Genomic DNA, 17,144 nt, shown 5'->3' with positions numbered 1-17,144 from the left:
TGTTCTTTCCTGTCCGTTAACTGTACTGTCATTTCTGACATCATCAAAAGCGTACACATCATCATCACCATTGCCCATATCACGGACAATCTCCCCTTCTGGGATTTGACTCTGGTTATTGTCATGCATCTCTTCTCCTGCTGCATGCTCACCCATACCTTCTTCCAATTCTCTTGAACCTTTAACATCCTGACTCTGGGAACACGTTATCTCCTCTTTTGGTGCTTTAACACAATGTGATAAATGATACCACGTTGGAGACCCTTTGACCTGGACCGCTGTTCCGGTACTGCGGACCACTTCAAATGGCCTTCCCGACGTTCGTTATACCACTTTCTTCTAAACACTTTCACAAACACCTTGTCTCCGGGTTGCACTGTGGTGCTCTTTTGCTCATCAAATTTCTGCTGCGCCTCGTCTTTCCTCTGCCTGTCAAAAACATATGTGGATATCTTTTTATGTAAGCTGACCATATATGTTACATAAGTTCGCATTTCGTCTTCCAAAAGTGCTAGACTTGGACCTTTCCCACTGGTACGCAAACAAGGAGTCGGCATCCGTCTTTCCGTTAGCAACTCATGAGGTGTCATATGCAAATCACGCAGCTCACTTGATCGACACGCCATCAGTGCCAACGGAAGCGCTGCTACCCAATTTAAACCCGTATGCTGACAGATCTCAACAATGCGATTCTTTAAAACACCATTCATTCTTTCGCACATTCCTTGACTTTGTGGGTGGTACACTGCTCCAAGACGCTGTTTAATTCCCAACTTTTGTAAGATTAATTTGACTGTTTTATCCACAAATTCTTTACCGTTATCTGAGGATATTCGATCCGGAAGTCCCCACCTGCTTATAACCTCTCTACACAAAAACTTGTTCGCATACCACAACTACAGGAGTAATTATTTTTGACATTATGACAACTTTCTGTATTCTTGTATGCATAAATTGATACCAACTACCAAATTAAAGATTACTTAAATTTAACTTCAACAAAAACCCACAAACAAATTGTAAAACGCGCATCAACAACCCTTGAGCGAGTACAAATCAAATGATTATCTAGTTAAACACCATGACTGGTCAGTCCGTTGCCAAGTATCCTTTAAACTGCATAACACAAAGGTCAAACACAAAATGTAATTCACTGCGTTACTTCTCAAGCTGAGAGATCAAACGGCACAGTAAAAATATATATTTGGATACGCACACACATGTTCAAATACAAGTCCAAGCATTTAAAAACTTTATTTATTTATTTATTTATTTATTTATTTATTTATTTATTTATTTATTTATTTATTTATTTTTGATAAAACAGCACTGGCCTTAATCAACCAGAAGCCATGCGCTGACCATGTTGTTTCGTCAGCATGCTTCAATCCGTGTGACGTTCTGAGCAACTGTCTCACACACCAAAGATTCAACAAGAGAGGCAGACAGGACCTTAGATCCTTTTTTAGTTCTCTACAGATAACAGCTCATACTTTACACACACAACGTCCATCAGCATTCAGGATTTTATACTCTACAGATTGCTTATCTCCTTTTAACCTCTAAACATCATTATTGCTTAAACTTTAATTTATTTTACTTTAATAATCACCCCAACTTTTCATCAATCAGTATTACTCACAAACAATACATATACATATACAATAATCACTTTATTATAATAGTTGATCATACACGCACACACTCACCACCCTCATTAATTTCTCTACTTGAATATGTCCTTTTTTTTTTTTTTTGGGAATTATATTATTCATTCATGGCAGGGGAGTGTTTTTTTCTCACTGTAGGGATATCTTTATTCATTCAGTATTAAGGGGCTTTGACTTCGTATTTAGGTCCTCTTTAGAGGCTCATAAAGTTTATTTGGCCATAAAATATTTTCCCAAAAAGGCTCATTGTTTTTATCTTGTCTTTTGTTATTTAACAGAAAAAGGTCTTCCGAAGGAAGCTCATAAGTTTTAACAGATTCAGTCCTTTCATGTAATGAGGCTCATTGTTTTATTCTTAATAGAAGACAAATATTATCCTTATAGTTACTAAAAACTAACCCTTGTTTTCCACCTTAACTCTCCTATGTATTTATTCATATATATATATATATATATATATATATATATATATATATATATATATATATATATATATATATATATATATATATATATATCACACATCTCAGCACATACTGCAATCAGTCACGCACACAAAAAATTTTCCAGAGAGTGAGAGAGAGAGAGAGAGAAAGGGAGGGGGTCCCGCCCGCCTGCAGCGGAGCGCAGACCCTCACACGCAGAGAGACAAAAAGCAGAGGAAGAGGGGGGGGGGGGGGGTTTTCGCCCACAGCGGAGAAAGAGGGACTTCACTCGCAGCTGAGCGCACACGCGCAAACACAAACACACACTTAGTTTCTTCACTTCTCTCTTTATTCCTGTTCCTTTTTTTTCTCTTGAACTTTTTACTTCACTTCTTTTCTATTGTAATTCAACGTTTAATTTTCCTTAAAGCATTATTACAGTCAAATCCCCCCTTTTGCGCTGCCCAGCAGTGCAAAAATTTTAGAACGGAGAGCCACCCAAACCGACAATCACAACACAACACTCAACAACCCAATAACCCACACACACAGGCCTTTAACGGTGCTACCCAACAGCAGATAAACGGAACCCCAAACGCTCACTGTTTCAGCTGGCCGGACAGATCAGGGAGCAGTCGTCGGAGCAGAACCCGCGAAGCTGAGAAGGCCGCAAACCGCCCAGGATTCGTGACGCCAGGAAATGTTGTGTATTCCGTCGTCTTGATGGAGTGTAGCTGTCGGTTGGAAGGAATCTCCGTAGACGCAGTTATTTCGTGTAAATAATGATTTTTATTCAGCACAGAAATATAGCATCTTTACAGGCCTTCCGGTCAAGCCTGGAGTCAGCACGCTCTGATTCAAAGTCTGACTCCCGATCCATGGCTGCACACTCATTATATATTCTGATCATTCTCTGGGTCCACCTCTTAATGTATAACAGATGTATATGAGCCTACTGTGCAATAATGTTTATCTTAAAGAGAAAACCTGTCTTTGTCCAGATTTAATATATCTCAAATGTACCAGCGCTCACTTTCCCAGACCATTCATCTTAACATACAGTGAGAACGGGTCAGAGGTCTTTTCCCAAGAGGACATGCATCCTGGATCATATTCTATACTTCGGCTTATACTGATTTAAGGACGACCACCCGTCTCATTTTCCCAGTCACGGCTCATAAGATAAGCACTATGGGCCTTTCATACATTTGGCTTAAAGGAAAACATCTGGCCAGATGGTTCAGTAATTAACTTTGGCCTTTCCAGGACTATCACCATTTGTAGAATTATATGAGTTAAGGCTTTTAGATATTTCACATTTAAGATACTATACGTTTAAGACACTACACTACACCTCCTTGCAGGTCCTCTCCAGTTCTGTCAGGTTGGATGGTAAACGTTGGTGGACAGCCATTTTTAGGTCTCTCCAGAGATGCTCAATTGGGTTTAAGTCAGGGCTCTGGCTGGGCCATTCAAGAACAGTCACGGAGTTGTTGTGAAGCCACTCCTTCGTTATTTTAGCTGTGTGCTTAGGGTCATTGTCTTGTTGGAAGGTAAACCTTCGGCCCAGTCTGAGGTCCAGAGCACTCTGGAGAAGGTTTTTGTCCAGGATATCCCTGTACTTGGCCGCATTCATCTTTCCCTCAATTGCAACCAGTCATCCTGTCCCTGCAGCTGAAAAACACCCCCACAGCATGATGCTGCCACCACCATGCTTCACTGTTGGGACTGTATTGGACAGGTGATGAGCAGTGCCTGGTTTTCTCCACACATACCGCTTAGAATTAAGGCCAAAAAGTTCTATTTTGGTCTCATCAGACCAGAGAATCTTATTTCTCACCATCGTGGAGTCCTTCAGGTGTTTTTTAGCAAACTCCATGCGGGCTTTCATGTGTCTAACACTGAGTAGAGGCTTTCGTCGGGCCACTCTGCCATAAAGCCCCGACTGGTGAAGGGCTGCAGTGATGGTTGACTTTCTACAACTTTCTCCCATCTCCTGACTGCATCTCTGGAGCTCAGCCACAGTGATCTTTGGGTTGTTCTTTACCTCTCTCACCAAGGCTCTTCTCCCCCGATAGCTCAGTTTGGCCGGACGGCCAGCTCTAGGCAGGGTTCTGGTCGTCCCAAAAGTCTTCCATTTGAGGATTATGGAGGCCACTGTGCTCTTAGGAACCTTAAGTGCAGCAGAAATCTTTTTGTAACCTTGGCCAGATCTGTGCCTTGCCACAATTCTGTCTCTGAGCTCTTCAGGCAGTTCCTTTGACCTCATGATTCTCATTTGCTCTGACATGCATTGTGATCTGGAAGGTCTTATATAGACAGGTGTGTGGCTTTCCTAATCAAGTCCAATCAGTATAATCAAACACAGCTGGACTCAAATGAAGGTGTAGAACCATCTCAAGGATGATCAGAAGAAATGGAAAGCACCTGAGTTAAATATATGAGTGTCACAGCAAAGGGTCTGAATACTTAGGACCATGTGATATTTCAGTTTTTCTTTTTTAATAAATCTGCAACAATGTCAACAATTCTGTGTTTTTCTGTCAATATGGGGAGCTGTGTGTACATTCATGAGGAAGAAGAATGAACTTGAATGATTTTAGCAAATGGCTGCAATATAACAAAGAGTGAAATATTTTAGGGGGTCTGAATACGTTCCGTACCCACTGTATATATATATATAGTGAGGAAAATAAGTATTTGAACACCCTGCTATGTTGCAAGTTCTCCCACTTAGAAATCATGGAGGGGTCTGAAATTGTCATCGTAGGTGCATGTCCACTGTGAGAGACATAATTTAAAAAAAAAAAAATCCAGAAATCACAATATATGATTTTTAGACTATTTATTTGTATGATACAGCTGCAAATAAGTATTTGAACACCTGTCTATCAGCTAGAATTCTGACCCTCAAAGACCTGTTAGTCTGCCTTTAAAATGTCCACCTCCACTACATTTATTATCCTAAATTAGATGCACCTGTTTGAGGTCGTTAGCTGCATAAAGACACAAAGAATCCAACTACTAACATGGCCAAGACCAAAGAGCTGTCCAAAGACACTAGAGACAAAATTGTACACCTCCACAAGGCTGGAAAGGGCTACGGGGAAATTGCCAAGCAGCTTGGTGAAAAAAGGTCCACTGTTGGAGCAATCATTAGAAAATGGAAGAAGCTAAACATGACTGTCAATCTCCCTCGGACTGGGACTCCATGAAAGATCTCACCTCGTGGGGTCTCAATTATCCTAAGGAAGGTGGAAATTAGCCCAGAACTACACAGGAGGAGTTGGTCAATGACCTGAAAAGAGCTGAGACCACCGTTTCAAAGGTTACTGTTGGTAATACACTAAGACGTCATGGTTTGAAATCATGCATGGCACGGAAGGTTCCCCTGCTTAAACCAGCACATGTCCAGGCACGTCTTAAGTTTGCCAATGACCATTTGGATGATCCAGAGGAGTCATGGGAGAAAGTCATGTGGTCAGATGAGACCAAAATAGAACTTTTGGGTCATAGTTCCACTAAACGTGTTTGAAGGAAGAAGAATGATGAGTACCATCCCAAGAACACCATCCCTACTGTGAAGCATGGGGGTGGTAGCATCATGCTTTGGGGGTGTTTTTCTGCACATGGGACAGGGCGACTGCACTGTATTAAGGAGAGGATGACCGGGGCCATGTATTGCGAGATTTTGGGGAACAACCTCCTTCCCTCAGTTAGAGCATTGAAGATGGGTCGAGGCTGGGTCTTCCAACATGACAATGACCCGAAGCACACAGCCAGGATAACCAAGGAGTGGCTCTGTAAGAAGCATATCAAGGTTATGGCGTGGCCTAGCCAGTCTCCAGACCTAAACCCAATAAAGAATCTTTGGAGGGAGCTCAAACTCCGTGTTTCTCAGCGACAGGCCAGAAACCTGACTGATCTAGAGAAGATCTGTGTGGAGGAGTGGGCCAAAATCCCTCCTGCAGTGTGTGCAAACCTGGTGAAAAACTACAGGAAACGTTTGACCTCTGTAATTGCAAACAAAGGCTACTGTACCAAATATTAACATTGACTTTTTCAGGTGTTCAAATACTTATTTGCAGCTGTATCATACAGATAAATATTTAAAAAAATCATACATTGTGATTTCTGGATTTTTTTTTTAGATTATGTTTCTCACAGTGGACATGCACCTACGATGACAATTTCAGACCCTTCCATGATTTCTAAGTGGGAGAACTTGCAAAATAGCAAGGTGTTCAAATACTTATTTTCCTCTTTGTATATATATATATATATATATATATATATATATATATATATATATATATATATATATATATATATATATATACACACACACATACAGGTGCGTCTCAATAAATTAATTTATTTCAGTTATTAAACCCAAATTGTGAAACTTGTGTATTAAATATATTAAATGCACAAAATGTTTATATGAGACAAAATCTCAGACTAGGATTTAAACTGCAAAGACCAACCTGTTATTCCTAGTTATTCCAACAGTAAGACTCAACTAAATCACTGTGTTTGGGTGCTGTTAATCTATGTACATGTGCTCTTCAAGCTAATGATGAGAAAAACTGTTTTATACAGTACTACCATTCAGTACGGGTGTTTGCTGGTCAGGATCCTAAATGTGTGTGGGTAGGCTGGGTCACACCTGATTACCATTACTACAGCAACTCCTTTAATCTAAACAAGAACCGATTCGTGACAATTACACTAGGAGACGAGCGAGGTCGTGTCCATGAAAGGTACTGAACATTCTTTAACTACTTCCTTGAATTTGGTCAATGCGAGCTACATACTTTGTTGTGACTGTTATGCTAGTCAGCAAAACAAAACCTTCTTTTGTAGTGTTAGAAGGAGTAACTGCTACATGGTGTGGGGAGGTGATGCCATAAGTTCCAGCCATTCCTCCAACAGAAGTAATGTGGATTTGGAGATTGGGTGCCTCATTGATTTGGCTACAGGCTTAGTGGCATTTACTGTCAATGGCAAAGAGCTTCCAATCTCATATCAGGTACTGTTATTTATTATGGTGAGCTTTTTCGATTGCACATTTTCAGTAAATGTAACAGATGTTAAGTTATAGCATTCTAGTGCTGTTTGTACCTTTTTGTCTTCTTCTAGTTTTGTTTTATACAGTAGAATTACTAGACTGTTATGTGTATGTGGCAAAATAAAGGCTTCTTCAATATCTAATCTATTCCTGTCATGATGAATGGAAATATTATTTTCTTGCTTTAGATGGACACAAGCTATAATTGAACAAGAAAATATACCCCAGTTATTATTGTAGTTTTTACATACTAGTAAATATATTTTGCATCTCCATTATTCACTAATAATTTCAGTTCTGATATTCTTTATGATCTTAATTTCAGGAACTCAACGGATTGGGAACGCTTCCGCATTGTCCATGCTCTGAATCACGTGTGTAATCAGTCAAATGCCGGAGGTTGCTCTTCTTTCTGGACCTGCACACTGAGGTGTCCAGGTTCTGGGCTAAGCCGTTTTAGGCCCACCTCTTCAGCCCTAGAGTATCCCTATACCCTATTATCGTCTGACTAAAAGAGTGAATTTACAGGTCAGTGCCCCGGGTTAAAGAGACGCTGGCCAGCGATGTTAGTCTCCGGTCTCTCCACTAAGGTGGAGACATTCTTTAATCCAAAGATCACTCCATGAGAAGGTTGTTCAGCATGAGATGGCATCTGTTCATGGCATTGTGTGATCTGCACCAATTGGATCCAGTAAACTGCCTGTTTGGCCCAGTGCTGGAATTTCTTCAGGAACAGTTCGACAAAGGGTTGGCTCCTTCTACCCAAAAAGTCTACGTGTCCGCCATTGCGTTGTAACATGCCCCCCAGTCGCTGGGTAGAAACCTGTTGGTGACTAGTTTTCTCCACAGTACCCGGAGGCTAAGGGCTCCAGCACGACTTAGAGTTCCTGTGTTGGACTTGGCCTTCGTTTTGGAGGCCCTATTGGAGCCTAACTTCAAGCCGTTGAGGTGCCTTGGGGGTTCCTCACAGTCAAGACAAGAGAGTGGGGGATCTTCAGGCCCTCTCTGTGGCCCCCTCCTTCTTGGAGTTTACTCCAGGCATGGCCAGTGCCTTTCTTTACCCGAGATTAGGGTATGTTTCCAAGGTACCCTCGGTCGTCCCATGAACTGTTATGCTCCAGGCATTCTTTCATACTCCTTTCCAGGCCCCACACAAGAAAAAGCTTAACCAACTGTGTAAGCACTGGACATATATACATTCACAGAACAAATCTGTGGAGGAAGTCAGAGTAGCTGTTTGTATGCCCTCCTAGGCGAGGTCTCCCTGCGAACAAGCAGACGCTTAGTAGATGGATTGTGAATGCTATTTCATCATTCTATGAGTCATCTGGTCACCCCCGCTCCCTTTCGGATCATAGTGCACTCGACCCGGAATGCTTCTAAGGCTTGGTCCTCTGGAGTTTCTCTTCAAGACATTTGCAATGCTGCAGGCTGATTTTATAACCTCAACGTCAGTGCCACTCCAGGCCCCTCTGTCCTTCGACCTAGCTGTGCTCTTCCACACTAGGCAGGGACTGTCTATCTATCTTCAAACGACAGTTGAAGACCTTAGCACTTTCCAAGTTTGCTTTGTGGAATTCATGAGTTATATTTTTATTAAGTTTGTAATCTAGCGTACCAGTGTAGATTTATTCATTGCTAGAGACTCAAAGCACTTTTAAATGTCGCTCTGGACAAGGGCGTCTGCTAAATGCCACAAATGTAAATGGACTGGTCAGTCTGCCGTTATTGGACACACGTTCCCAAAGCGTTGTTGACGCAGCTCAAATGGGGAATGTCTCCAGGTTACGTATGTAACCATGGTTCCCCAAGGGAACGAGACGCTGCGTCACCATGCCACTCTGCTGGCATCCCTGTGGCGCTTCCTTCCCTTTACAGAAGCTAGCGCCGGGTTCACTCCATGTGTTTTTTTTATAGCTTCCTGGTAATGATGTCACTCCCCCATTCACTGATTACACACGTGATTCAGAGCATGGACAACGCAGAAGCATTCCCAAAGCATTGTTGATGCAGCGTCTAGTTCCCTTGGGGAACCATGGTTACAGACATAACCTGGAGACATTTCTCTTGGCCTTTGAAATATTTACCCAGCTTTTATTTCTCTTTGTCACCATTTTAACACTAATTAATTAATTAATTAATATTTATTGCCTAATCTCACTTTTTCACTAGTAATTAAGATGTTTTCTTCACCATGCCAATCTCACATTATTGTTTAGCTCTCTCCTTTGCCTTGATACACTATATTGCCAAAAGTATTCACTCAACCATCCAAATTATTGAATTCAGGTGTTTGAATCACTTCCATGGTTACAGATGTATAAAATCAAGCACCTAGGCATGCAAACCATATCTACAAACATTTGTGAAAGAATGGGTCAAATATTCCACAGTCAAATGTTAGTTGTATTATAACAAAGTGGAAGGACTTGGGAATGACAGTGTAGCATTTAGACTTCATGTCCCAGGCATTCCTGTAAGTAATGTCTGGCACAGGTCATTTAGATTTCATATCCCAGGCATTCCTTTTAACCCTTGACATCTGCATTTATATCAAAGGATGAGCACCACGGCTTACAAAATTATTGGTGGTTTGTATACCACAGTGTCATACCCCCACTCCGGATGACACGAAGCAGGACAAACCCTGACCTCTCCAGCTGACTTCAAAGCAGCATTCAACTGATAACACAAGCCAGTCTCTATACCTTACACAGTACAAACACACACACACACACACACACACACACACACACACACACACACACACACACACACACACACACACACACACACACCACCCCGAAAGCCAGATGGACCCCCTGGCCTCTCTGGTTGACATCACAACCATAAAAGAATTCATTCTCGAAACTCGGCCTCAGTATGCCTGTTTGTGAAACACACACACACACAAAAACACACACACACACACACACACACACAAACACACACACACACACACACACACACACACACACACACACACACACACACACACACACACACACACTACAAGGGAGCATTCTTTTATTAATTAAATAATAAATAAAATGTCCCACATTACATGACACAAAATAAACTCTTCTGTAAATAAACCAAGTGTTTAACTCTACCTCAACAATAGTTACACTCTAAAAGTTTATTGATTTACCTCCACTTTAATGCTGTCTTTTCTTTCAAGGCCTGATGTCAAAGATCTGCTCTTTGCTTTCCTAACAAGGGTGCATTTTATATACCAGAATATAACATTGTACTAACATAAGTTATACTTTAAATATTAGTCCTGGTATGTTATTGTACCTCTGTTTTAATGCTGTCTTTTCTTTTAAGGCTTGTTGTCAAAGTTGATATACATTTATCTGCTCTTTACTTTCCTAACAAGGGTGCATTTTATATACCAAAATATAACATTGTATTAACAAAGTTATACCTTAAATACTGGTATGTTAATGGTATGTTAATGTTAACTGGTATGTTAATGTCCCTCTGTTTCAATGCTGTCCTTGCTTTTCATGTTTAATATCAAAATGATCACAAAATTATCTGTTGCTTATTTTGCAAACAATTATGCATTTAATCTGATCATGAAATGCACCATACTGTCTTAATACACTTTGGATAAAACTTTAAGTTCTCCAAAGCAAGTATAATCCGGAAACCATGCCCACAAATGCACAAACAAAGGAAGTTTCTCCCTCCAAAAGCATTGCCCATTTCACCAAAGATGGGTGGTCCTAGGACCTTTTAGGTTTAGGACCTTTAAAATATCTTGAACCCAACTAATCAATAGTCAGGCCAAGACAAGCTCGCTTGGCTCAATCGGAAAGGCTCGGACGCCCAGGGCCCGATGGCCCGGAGAGTCGGACGCTTAGAACAGCCCAGCAGTGACTATTCGAGACGAGATCTCCAATCCCTTTTGAGATCTTCAGGCAAGCTTCCCGGATAAATGGAGGGTTGCGTTAGGAATGGCATCCAGCGTAAAAACATGTGCCAAATCGAACATGCGGATGCAGTAATGTCTGGCACAGGTCATTTAGATTTTATGTACCAGGCATTTATTTTAACCCTTGACATCTGCAACTCAAACACGAAGTGGTAGTTAAAATCATAGAGCGGGTCAGCGGACGCTGAGATGCATAGTGCACAGAGGTAACCAACTTCCTGCAGAGTCAATAGCTACAGACCTCCAAACTTCATGCCTTCAAATTAGCTAAAGAACAGTGCATAGAGAGCTTTATAGAATGAGTTTTCATTGTTGAGCAGCTGCATCCAAGCCTTACATCACCAAGTACAATGCAAAGCATCTGCTCTGGATTCTAGAGCAGTAGAAGAGATGTGTTCTCTGGAGTGGAGACTGCGATCCAGGCCTTCATGTCTAACATCAGTGTTTGACTTCACGAATGCACTTCTGGAAGAATTGTCAAAGATTCCAATTAACACACCTAAACCTTGTGGAAAGCCTTCCCAAAAGAGTTGAAGCTGTTATAGCTGCAAAGTTTGGGCCAACATCATATTAAATTCTATGTTTTAAGAATCGGATGTTACTAAAGTTAATTTGCATGTGAAGGCAGACGAGTGAATACTTTTGGCAATATAGTGTACTTCAATCTAAATGAGGTGCTAATTCAGAGCCACTTACATTGGTGAATTTCAAGTCTAATTGAAGAACTAATAGAAGTATATTATTCGCTTTATAATAATGAATGGACTACATGTGTAAATGCAAATGTATTAATGTCAAGATTGGTTATGTTGTGCAGGTGGAGCCAAATACCAAACTATTCCCTGCTGTGTTTGTGCATCCCACCAGTCCAAATCTGTTCCAGTTTGAACTGACAAAAATCAAGGTTGGTATGCTTCCCTAAAAGTCTTACTGTTCATTTCTTTTTAAAAGACAAGTTAATACAATTGTATTAGTATAGCACTTCTATCCCTATAAATTGTTCCCTAATGAGCAAGCCAGAGGGTATATGAGTATGAAACCTTGATGGGAACCAGACCTAAAAGGGAACCCATCCTCATCTGTTTGACATCAGATACTCATTTAATTGTAGTTTGGTTATGAAGTCTATTGTCTATTGAATTCTAACAGCCCTTACCGACAATGATAATTAAAAAGGAAGGACTAGTTTCTGAATTTTGGATTTGAATGTTATATTTGCTCTTAAAACCTAAAAAAGGAGCTATCTGTACAGATCCGAGTAGATGCAATCCAAAATGTGACTTAATGTGGCCACAGTGTGCAAACTGTGTCATTATTTTTCCATCTTAAGCACATACTGTACATACTGCATTCGGTATGAAGAACATTTAATGCAGTTGACTAGCTTTTATCTAAAACAGTGTCTCCCTGCTAAAAAGACTGCTGTGTACACAATAAGTCACATCCTATAAAAACGTTATTAGCTAATGTGCTGAATGCGTGGTAATAAATGCAATTGCATTGTAAGATCGTTTATTTATACAAAGTCAGATCCAAATCAGCAGGCAAATCTCATAAACATAAAATAGGCTGATGTTCAGCTGATCGAAAAACAACAATAAACATAAGAAAAAGACAGAAGGCATTAAAGAATCCAAGCCAGTGGGGAGCTGCTACGCTTATCATTAACTACCAGCCGTGCTCCATTTCTTCACCCCGCTACCATGTGCTCCTTGGCTTTCCACAACAATGGTGCCAAAGTAAAACTGTCCATTCAGTGCCATGTCGACAGTCATATATATATATATATATATATATATATATATATATATATATATATATATATATATATATATATATATATATATATATATATATATAAAGAATCACACAGCACACAGAATGGCTTATGTTCTTCGGCAACAGACAAGTATATATACATATTGGAAAGAAAGCCTGACCTAAAGCTGTTTCCTGTTTGGATAAGAAGACATACTAGCCAGAGGTGTGTGAGCCCAGATAAAGACTCCCTGTATCGATAGACACTGAACAGACAAAGGCATGTGTGTGAACCAATGTAAGAGCCATCTTAAGAGGAATGGTGGTGAACCAGTGTGAGAACCATCTTAACACTCACTGTTTTAATAAAAAAAAAAAGTATTTGTATAAAACCTTCACTCCCTCAGGTACAGCCACACTGTTAAAAATGTTTCCGTTGAAAAACAGTAAAGAACTGGCAGCACAGTTGCCAGCAACTTACTGTAAAATTACCAGTGTCTTAGTGTTGGTGAAATTTACAGTTGGCTACTGTTTTTGCAAATACAACATAACACTGTTTATACATTAAAGTATATTTCTGAAAATATAATTAGCAGTTTTTTTAAACCTTGTGATTTAAGAAATTGCCCCAGTTTAACTACAAAACACCACATTACTACCATGTATAAATGTACTCTTTAACAGAAGTAAATCAGCTTTAGAGAGTTGTTTCAAAACATCTCTTCTTTATTAAACGTCTTAGTATAAAACCTAAATAACATTAGAGAAAATAACACAGATTCTTATTCACAGAACATTTGTATAAAATAAAAACAATGGTCAACCAAAAGCCTAAAGCTTATTACATGTATGGAAATACATCTAAATGTAAAAAAAAATTTACTCTGGAAAGAAAGACAAAGTGAATGACAGAAAACACCCAAGTATATACAGTATTTTTGAGTGAATATGCATGTGTGTAATGTGTGTGTTGTGAGTGTGTGTATGCAATGTTTGTGTGTGTCTGTGGTGTGTATTACTTATATAAAGTCCCACTTAAAATCTATAAATTTTTTAAGTAGACTGGAGACACGTCCGCTTTGATATGACTCCTACAGCCTGGTGCTCTTTTCCGTATTTATCCCGATTAACCACCTGAAAAACAAATGTGTGTGTTTAGAACTAGTGGAGGGAAAATGATTACTCACAGAGAGCATATAGCAAAGTATATTCTTGTATAAAGAACCGTTTTCATTCAGGAAAGAAAACAAGCTACAGCACAGAGATCTTTTGGGCAAAAAGTAAAACACAATAACACCGATATATAAGGGTTTTTTTTCTAACGCTGGAGGCTTCACGAATTTCAGAAAAGCAGCGGAAAACACCATTTTAGTGTGATACAAAGACAATGTGATTTCAGTGCAATTGTGTTTGAAAAATTAACTTTACAGAAGGATTATCACATATTTTGCTGAATGAAACTCACCCGGTAATTGGGAATAATGCAACCCGAGTCTGAAATCCAGCTGCACAACACAGTGGTGCATTTGGCGTATTAATCACTGAAAATAAGCAAATAGAAGATCGATTAACTTCCAATATCCACCATACATGTTAGCTGCCATAGCAAATGTAATGAATTTTGTCGCGCAAACAAAAGGAAACTCACCTGTTAATATTATGAAAATGGATAAAAGTCCCCGCGTGCTCACTGCAGTTTACAAAAATGCTGGATAGTAATGTTTTATTTTCTCTGAGTAATAAATACAGCAAAAATCCGTTATATTGTGTCTACATCATTTTACAACAACAATAAAACAGTAATGTACTGCTTTTGAACATAACATTATTATACTGTTGAAATTCTGCCGTAAATTAACAGCAATTTCTAACAGTGCAGGTACAGCTTCATTCTGTTCTCAACCTTCCATGCGTGAACAACCATTTTGGGGCCTATTTTTTTTCTTCCTGCATCTGCAATGTGTAAGTGTTCTGCTTTTATTTTCTTTTTTACAATGCTATTAACTGTCCTACTTTCATTAAATCAAGCTATATTCTTTTACTTAGATTGTCTAGTTGTAAATGTTTAACTGTATTGTTCTGCTTAGATTTGTTAGTACCTAGGTCATATGCCATTTGTACTTTCCGAACTGACTGTTACATAGTGTGTTGAGCTTTAAAGAGACATTTATAAGCTTGTTACTTTTGTCGCTACATGCACATATTAATTTTCATGTTTAGTCATTGTAATTTCACCCTTTTACATCATATCTCTGTTGTTTCCCTTTTATTCAGCTCCATCTCACAGACGTTCTGGGACATCTCTTAGGAGCATTCTCCGCAGACACTATAGTCAGTTTAAACTCTTCTTCCTCGCCACGGAGGCTTCTCGATTTTTTGAACATCTCTCTACCCCAACTATTCCAGAGAACCCTACTTCCTCTGTTCTTTCACATAATTATTATTATCCTCCCATAACTTCAACTGAGTCTGACCCCGATTGCTCACCTATGTCTTCTGCAGCGTCTGAGGCCCACAAGATCTTTTTTCCCAATAAACATGCTTAAGTCTGCCTTGTACATTGTTTTTGTTTCTCCTATACACTCATAACATCAGTCAGACCCTACTCTACTCTATTTATTAGTATCTGATTATTATTATTTATTTAATTAATATTAGTTTGATAAAAACACACGCTAGATAAGGTTGATTAGAATATTTTTCAGAACAACGGGAAACATTCCGTTTGGTGTCCTGATGATTTTCGTAATTTAAAACACCATAATTACTTTAAAACATTTACAAAAATATTTTTTCTTAAGGCTCTATGATAAATATGTTTTCACTAATAATAAACATAAATTTGCATAAAGCACATATTTGTCTATGTCCATGTGACATAGAGTATTAAAAACTTAAAACATTTTAATTTAAGGTACATTTAGATCAGGTAAAATGTATGAATATGTTACGATTAATCACCATTTAACTTATGACAATAATTGGATTATTCACAATTAAATATTTTATTTGATTCACAACCCTAATATATATAGAGTACACCCCTCATATTTCAGTGACAATTTTAGTATATCTTCTCAAGGGATAAAATTATAGAAATGAACCTTTGATATACTTTGGAGTAGTGAATGTGCAGCTTGAATAGCAGCATAGATCTACTGTCCTCTGAAAATAAATCAACATACAGCCATTATTGTCTTAATACTTGGCAACAAATGTGAATACACCCTAAATGAACATGTCAAAACTGTGTCCAAAGTGTCAATATTTTGTTAGAGCACTATTGTTATCTAGCACTGCCCTAATCTTCCTGGGCATGGAATTCACCAGAGCTGCACAGGTTGTTGCTGGGATCCACTTCCAATCCTTCATGATGACATCAGGGAGCTGCTGGATGCCCCACAGGTCTGGGGACATACTTGACCACTTTATTTCCTTCAACAAGGCAGTTGTCATCTTGCCGGTGTGTTTGGGATCGTTATAACGTTGGAAAACAGTTGCTGAAGGGAGGGCATCATGTTATGCTTTAGAAAGTCACAGTAGATGTTGCAATCCATGTTTCCCTGAATGAACCGCAGCTTCTCAGTACCAGCAGCACTCATGCAGCCCCAGACCATGTTGCTCCCACACCTGTGCTTGACTGTAGACAAGACACAATTGGTACTCCTCACCAGGGCATTGCCACACATGCTGGACACCATTTGAGCCACTCAAGTTTTTGTTAATCTCATCATAAGACTGGACAGGTTGTCTTCAGCAAAATGGTTGCGGGCTTTCTTGTGAGCCAGCTTTAGAAAAGGTATACGGCCATGAAAACGGACTTGCAGTGTGCGGCGTATGGTCTGAGCACTGACGAACAGACCTTCCGCTTCTGCAACCTCTAAAGCAATGCTGGCAGCACTTATGTGTCTATTTTTTAAGCCAGCTTCTGCAACCGACACACAGCACAAGGACACTTCTTTGATCGACCCTTGCGAGGCCTGTTCTGAGTCGAACCCCCTCTTGGAAAACCTCTGTATGACCCTGGCCACTGTAATGTAAACTCAACTTTCAGGGTTTTACCGATTATCTTATAGTTCAGGCCATCTTTGTCTAAAGCAACAATTCAAATTCTCAAATCTTTAGAGCGGTGCCATGTTAAACACCCAGTGGTCAGTATGAGAGACTCATACATTTTATGAGAGCATTACATTTTAACTGCTCCAACACAAGATACACAAATTTGTATGGTCCTGTCAAGCAGACAAAAACATGAACATAATGTATATTACAAGTGG

General features: G+C 39.5%; 2 protein-coding genes across 2 annotated transcripts in view; one reads left to right on the top strand and one right to left on the bottom strand.

Annotated features, from left to right (window-relative positions):
• Positions 1–17,144, top strand: part of LOC310731139 (ryanodine receptor 3) — a 417,468-nt gene that overhangs the window by 206,102 nt on the left and 194,222 nt on the right. Inside the window, 3 exon segments of the mRNA XM_083550556.1 lie at positions 6,680–6,858; positions 6,962–7,127; positions 11,927–12,013. Of these exon segments, the coding sequence (XP_083406682.1) occupies positions 6,680–6,858; positions 6,962–7,127; positions 11,927–12,013 (432 nt within the window).
• Positions 1–17,144, bottom strand: part of LOC310731127 (uncharacterized protein) — a 146,811-nt gene that overhangs the window by 30,873 nt on the left and 98,794 nt on the right. The gene's annotated exons all lie outside the window — the stretch shown is intronic.

This window comes from Silurus aristotelis, assembly GCF_946808225.1.
Source record: "Silurus aristotelis genome assembly, chromosome: 9".
NCBI classification, from domain to species: domain Eukaryota; kingdom Metazoa; phylum Chordata; class Actinopteri; order Siluriformes; family Siluridae; genus Silurus; species Silurus aristotelis.
The sequence above is the reverse complement of the archived record's forward strand: the minus strand, read 5'-3'. Positions and strand labels throughout refer to the sequence as shown.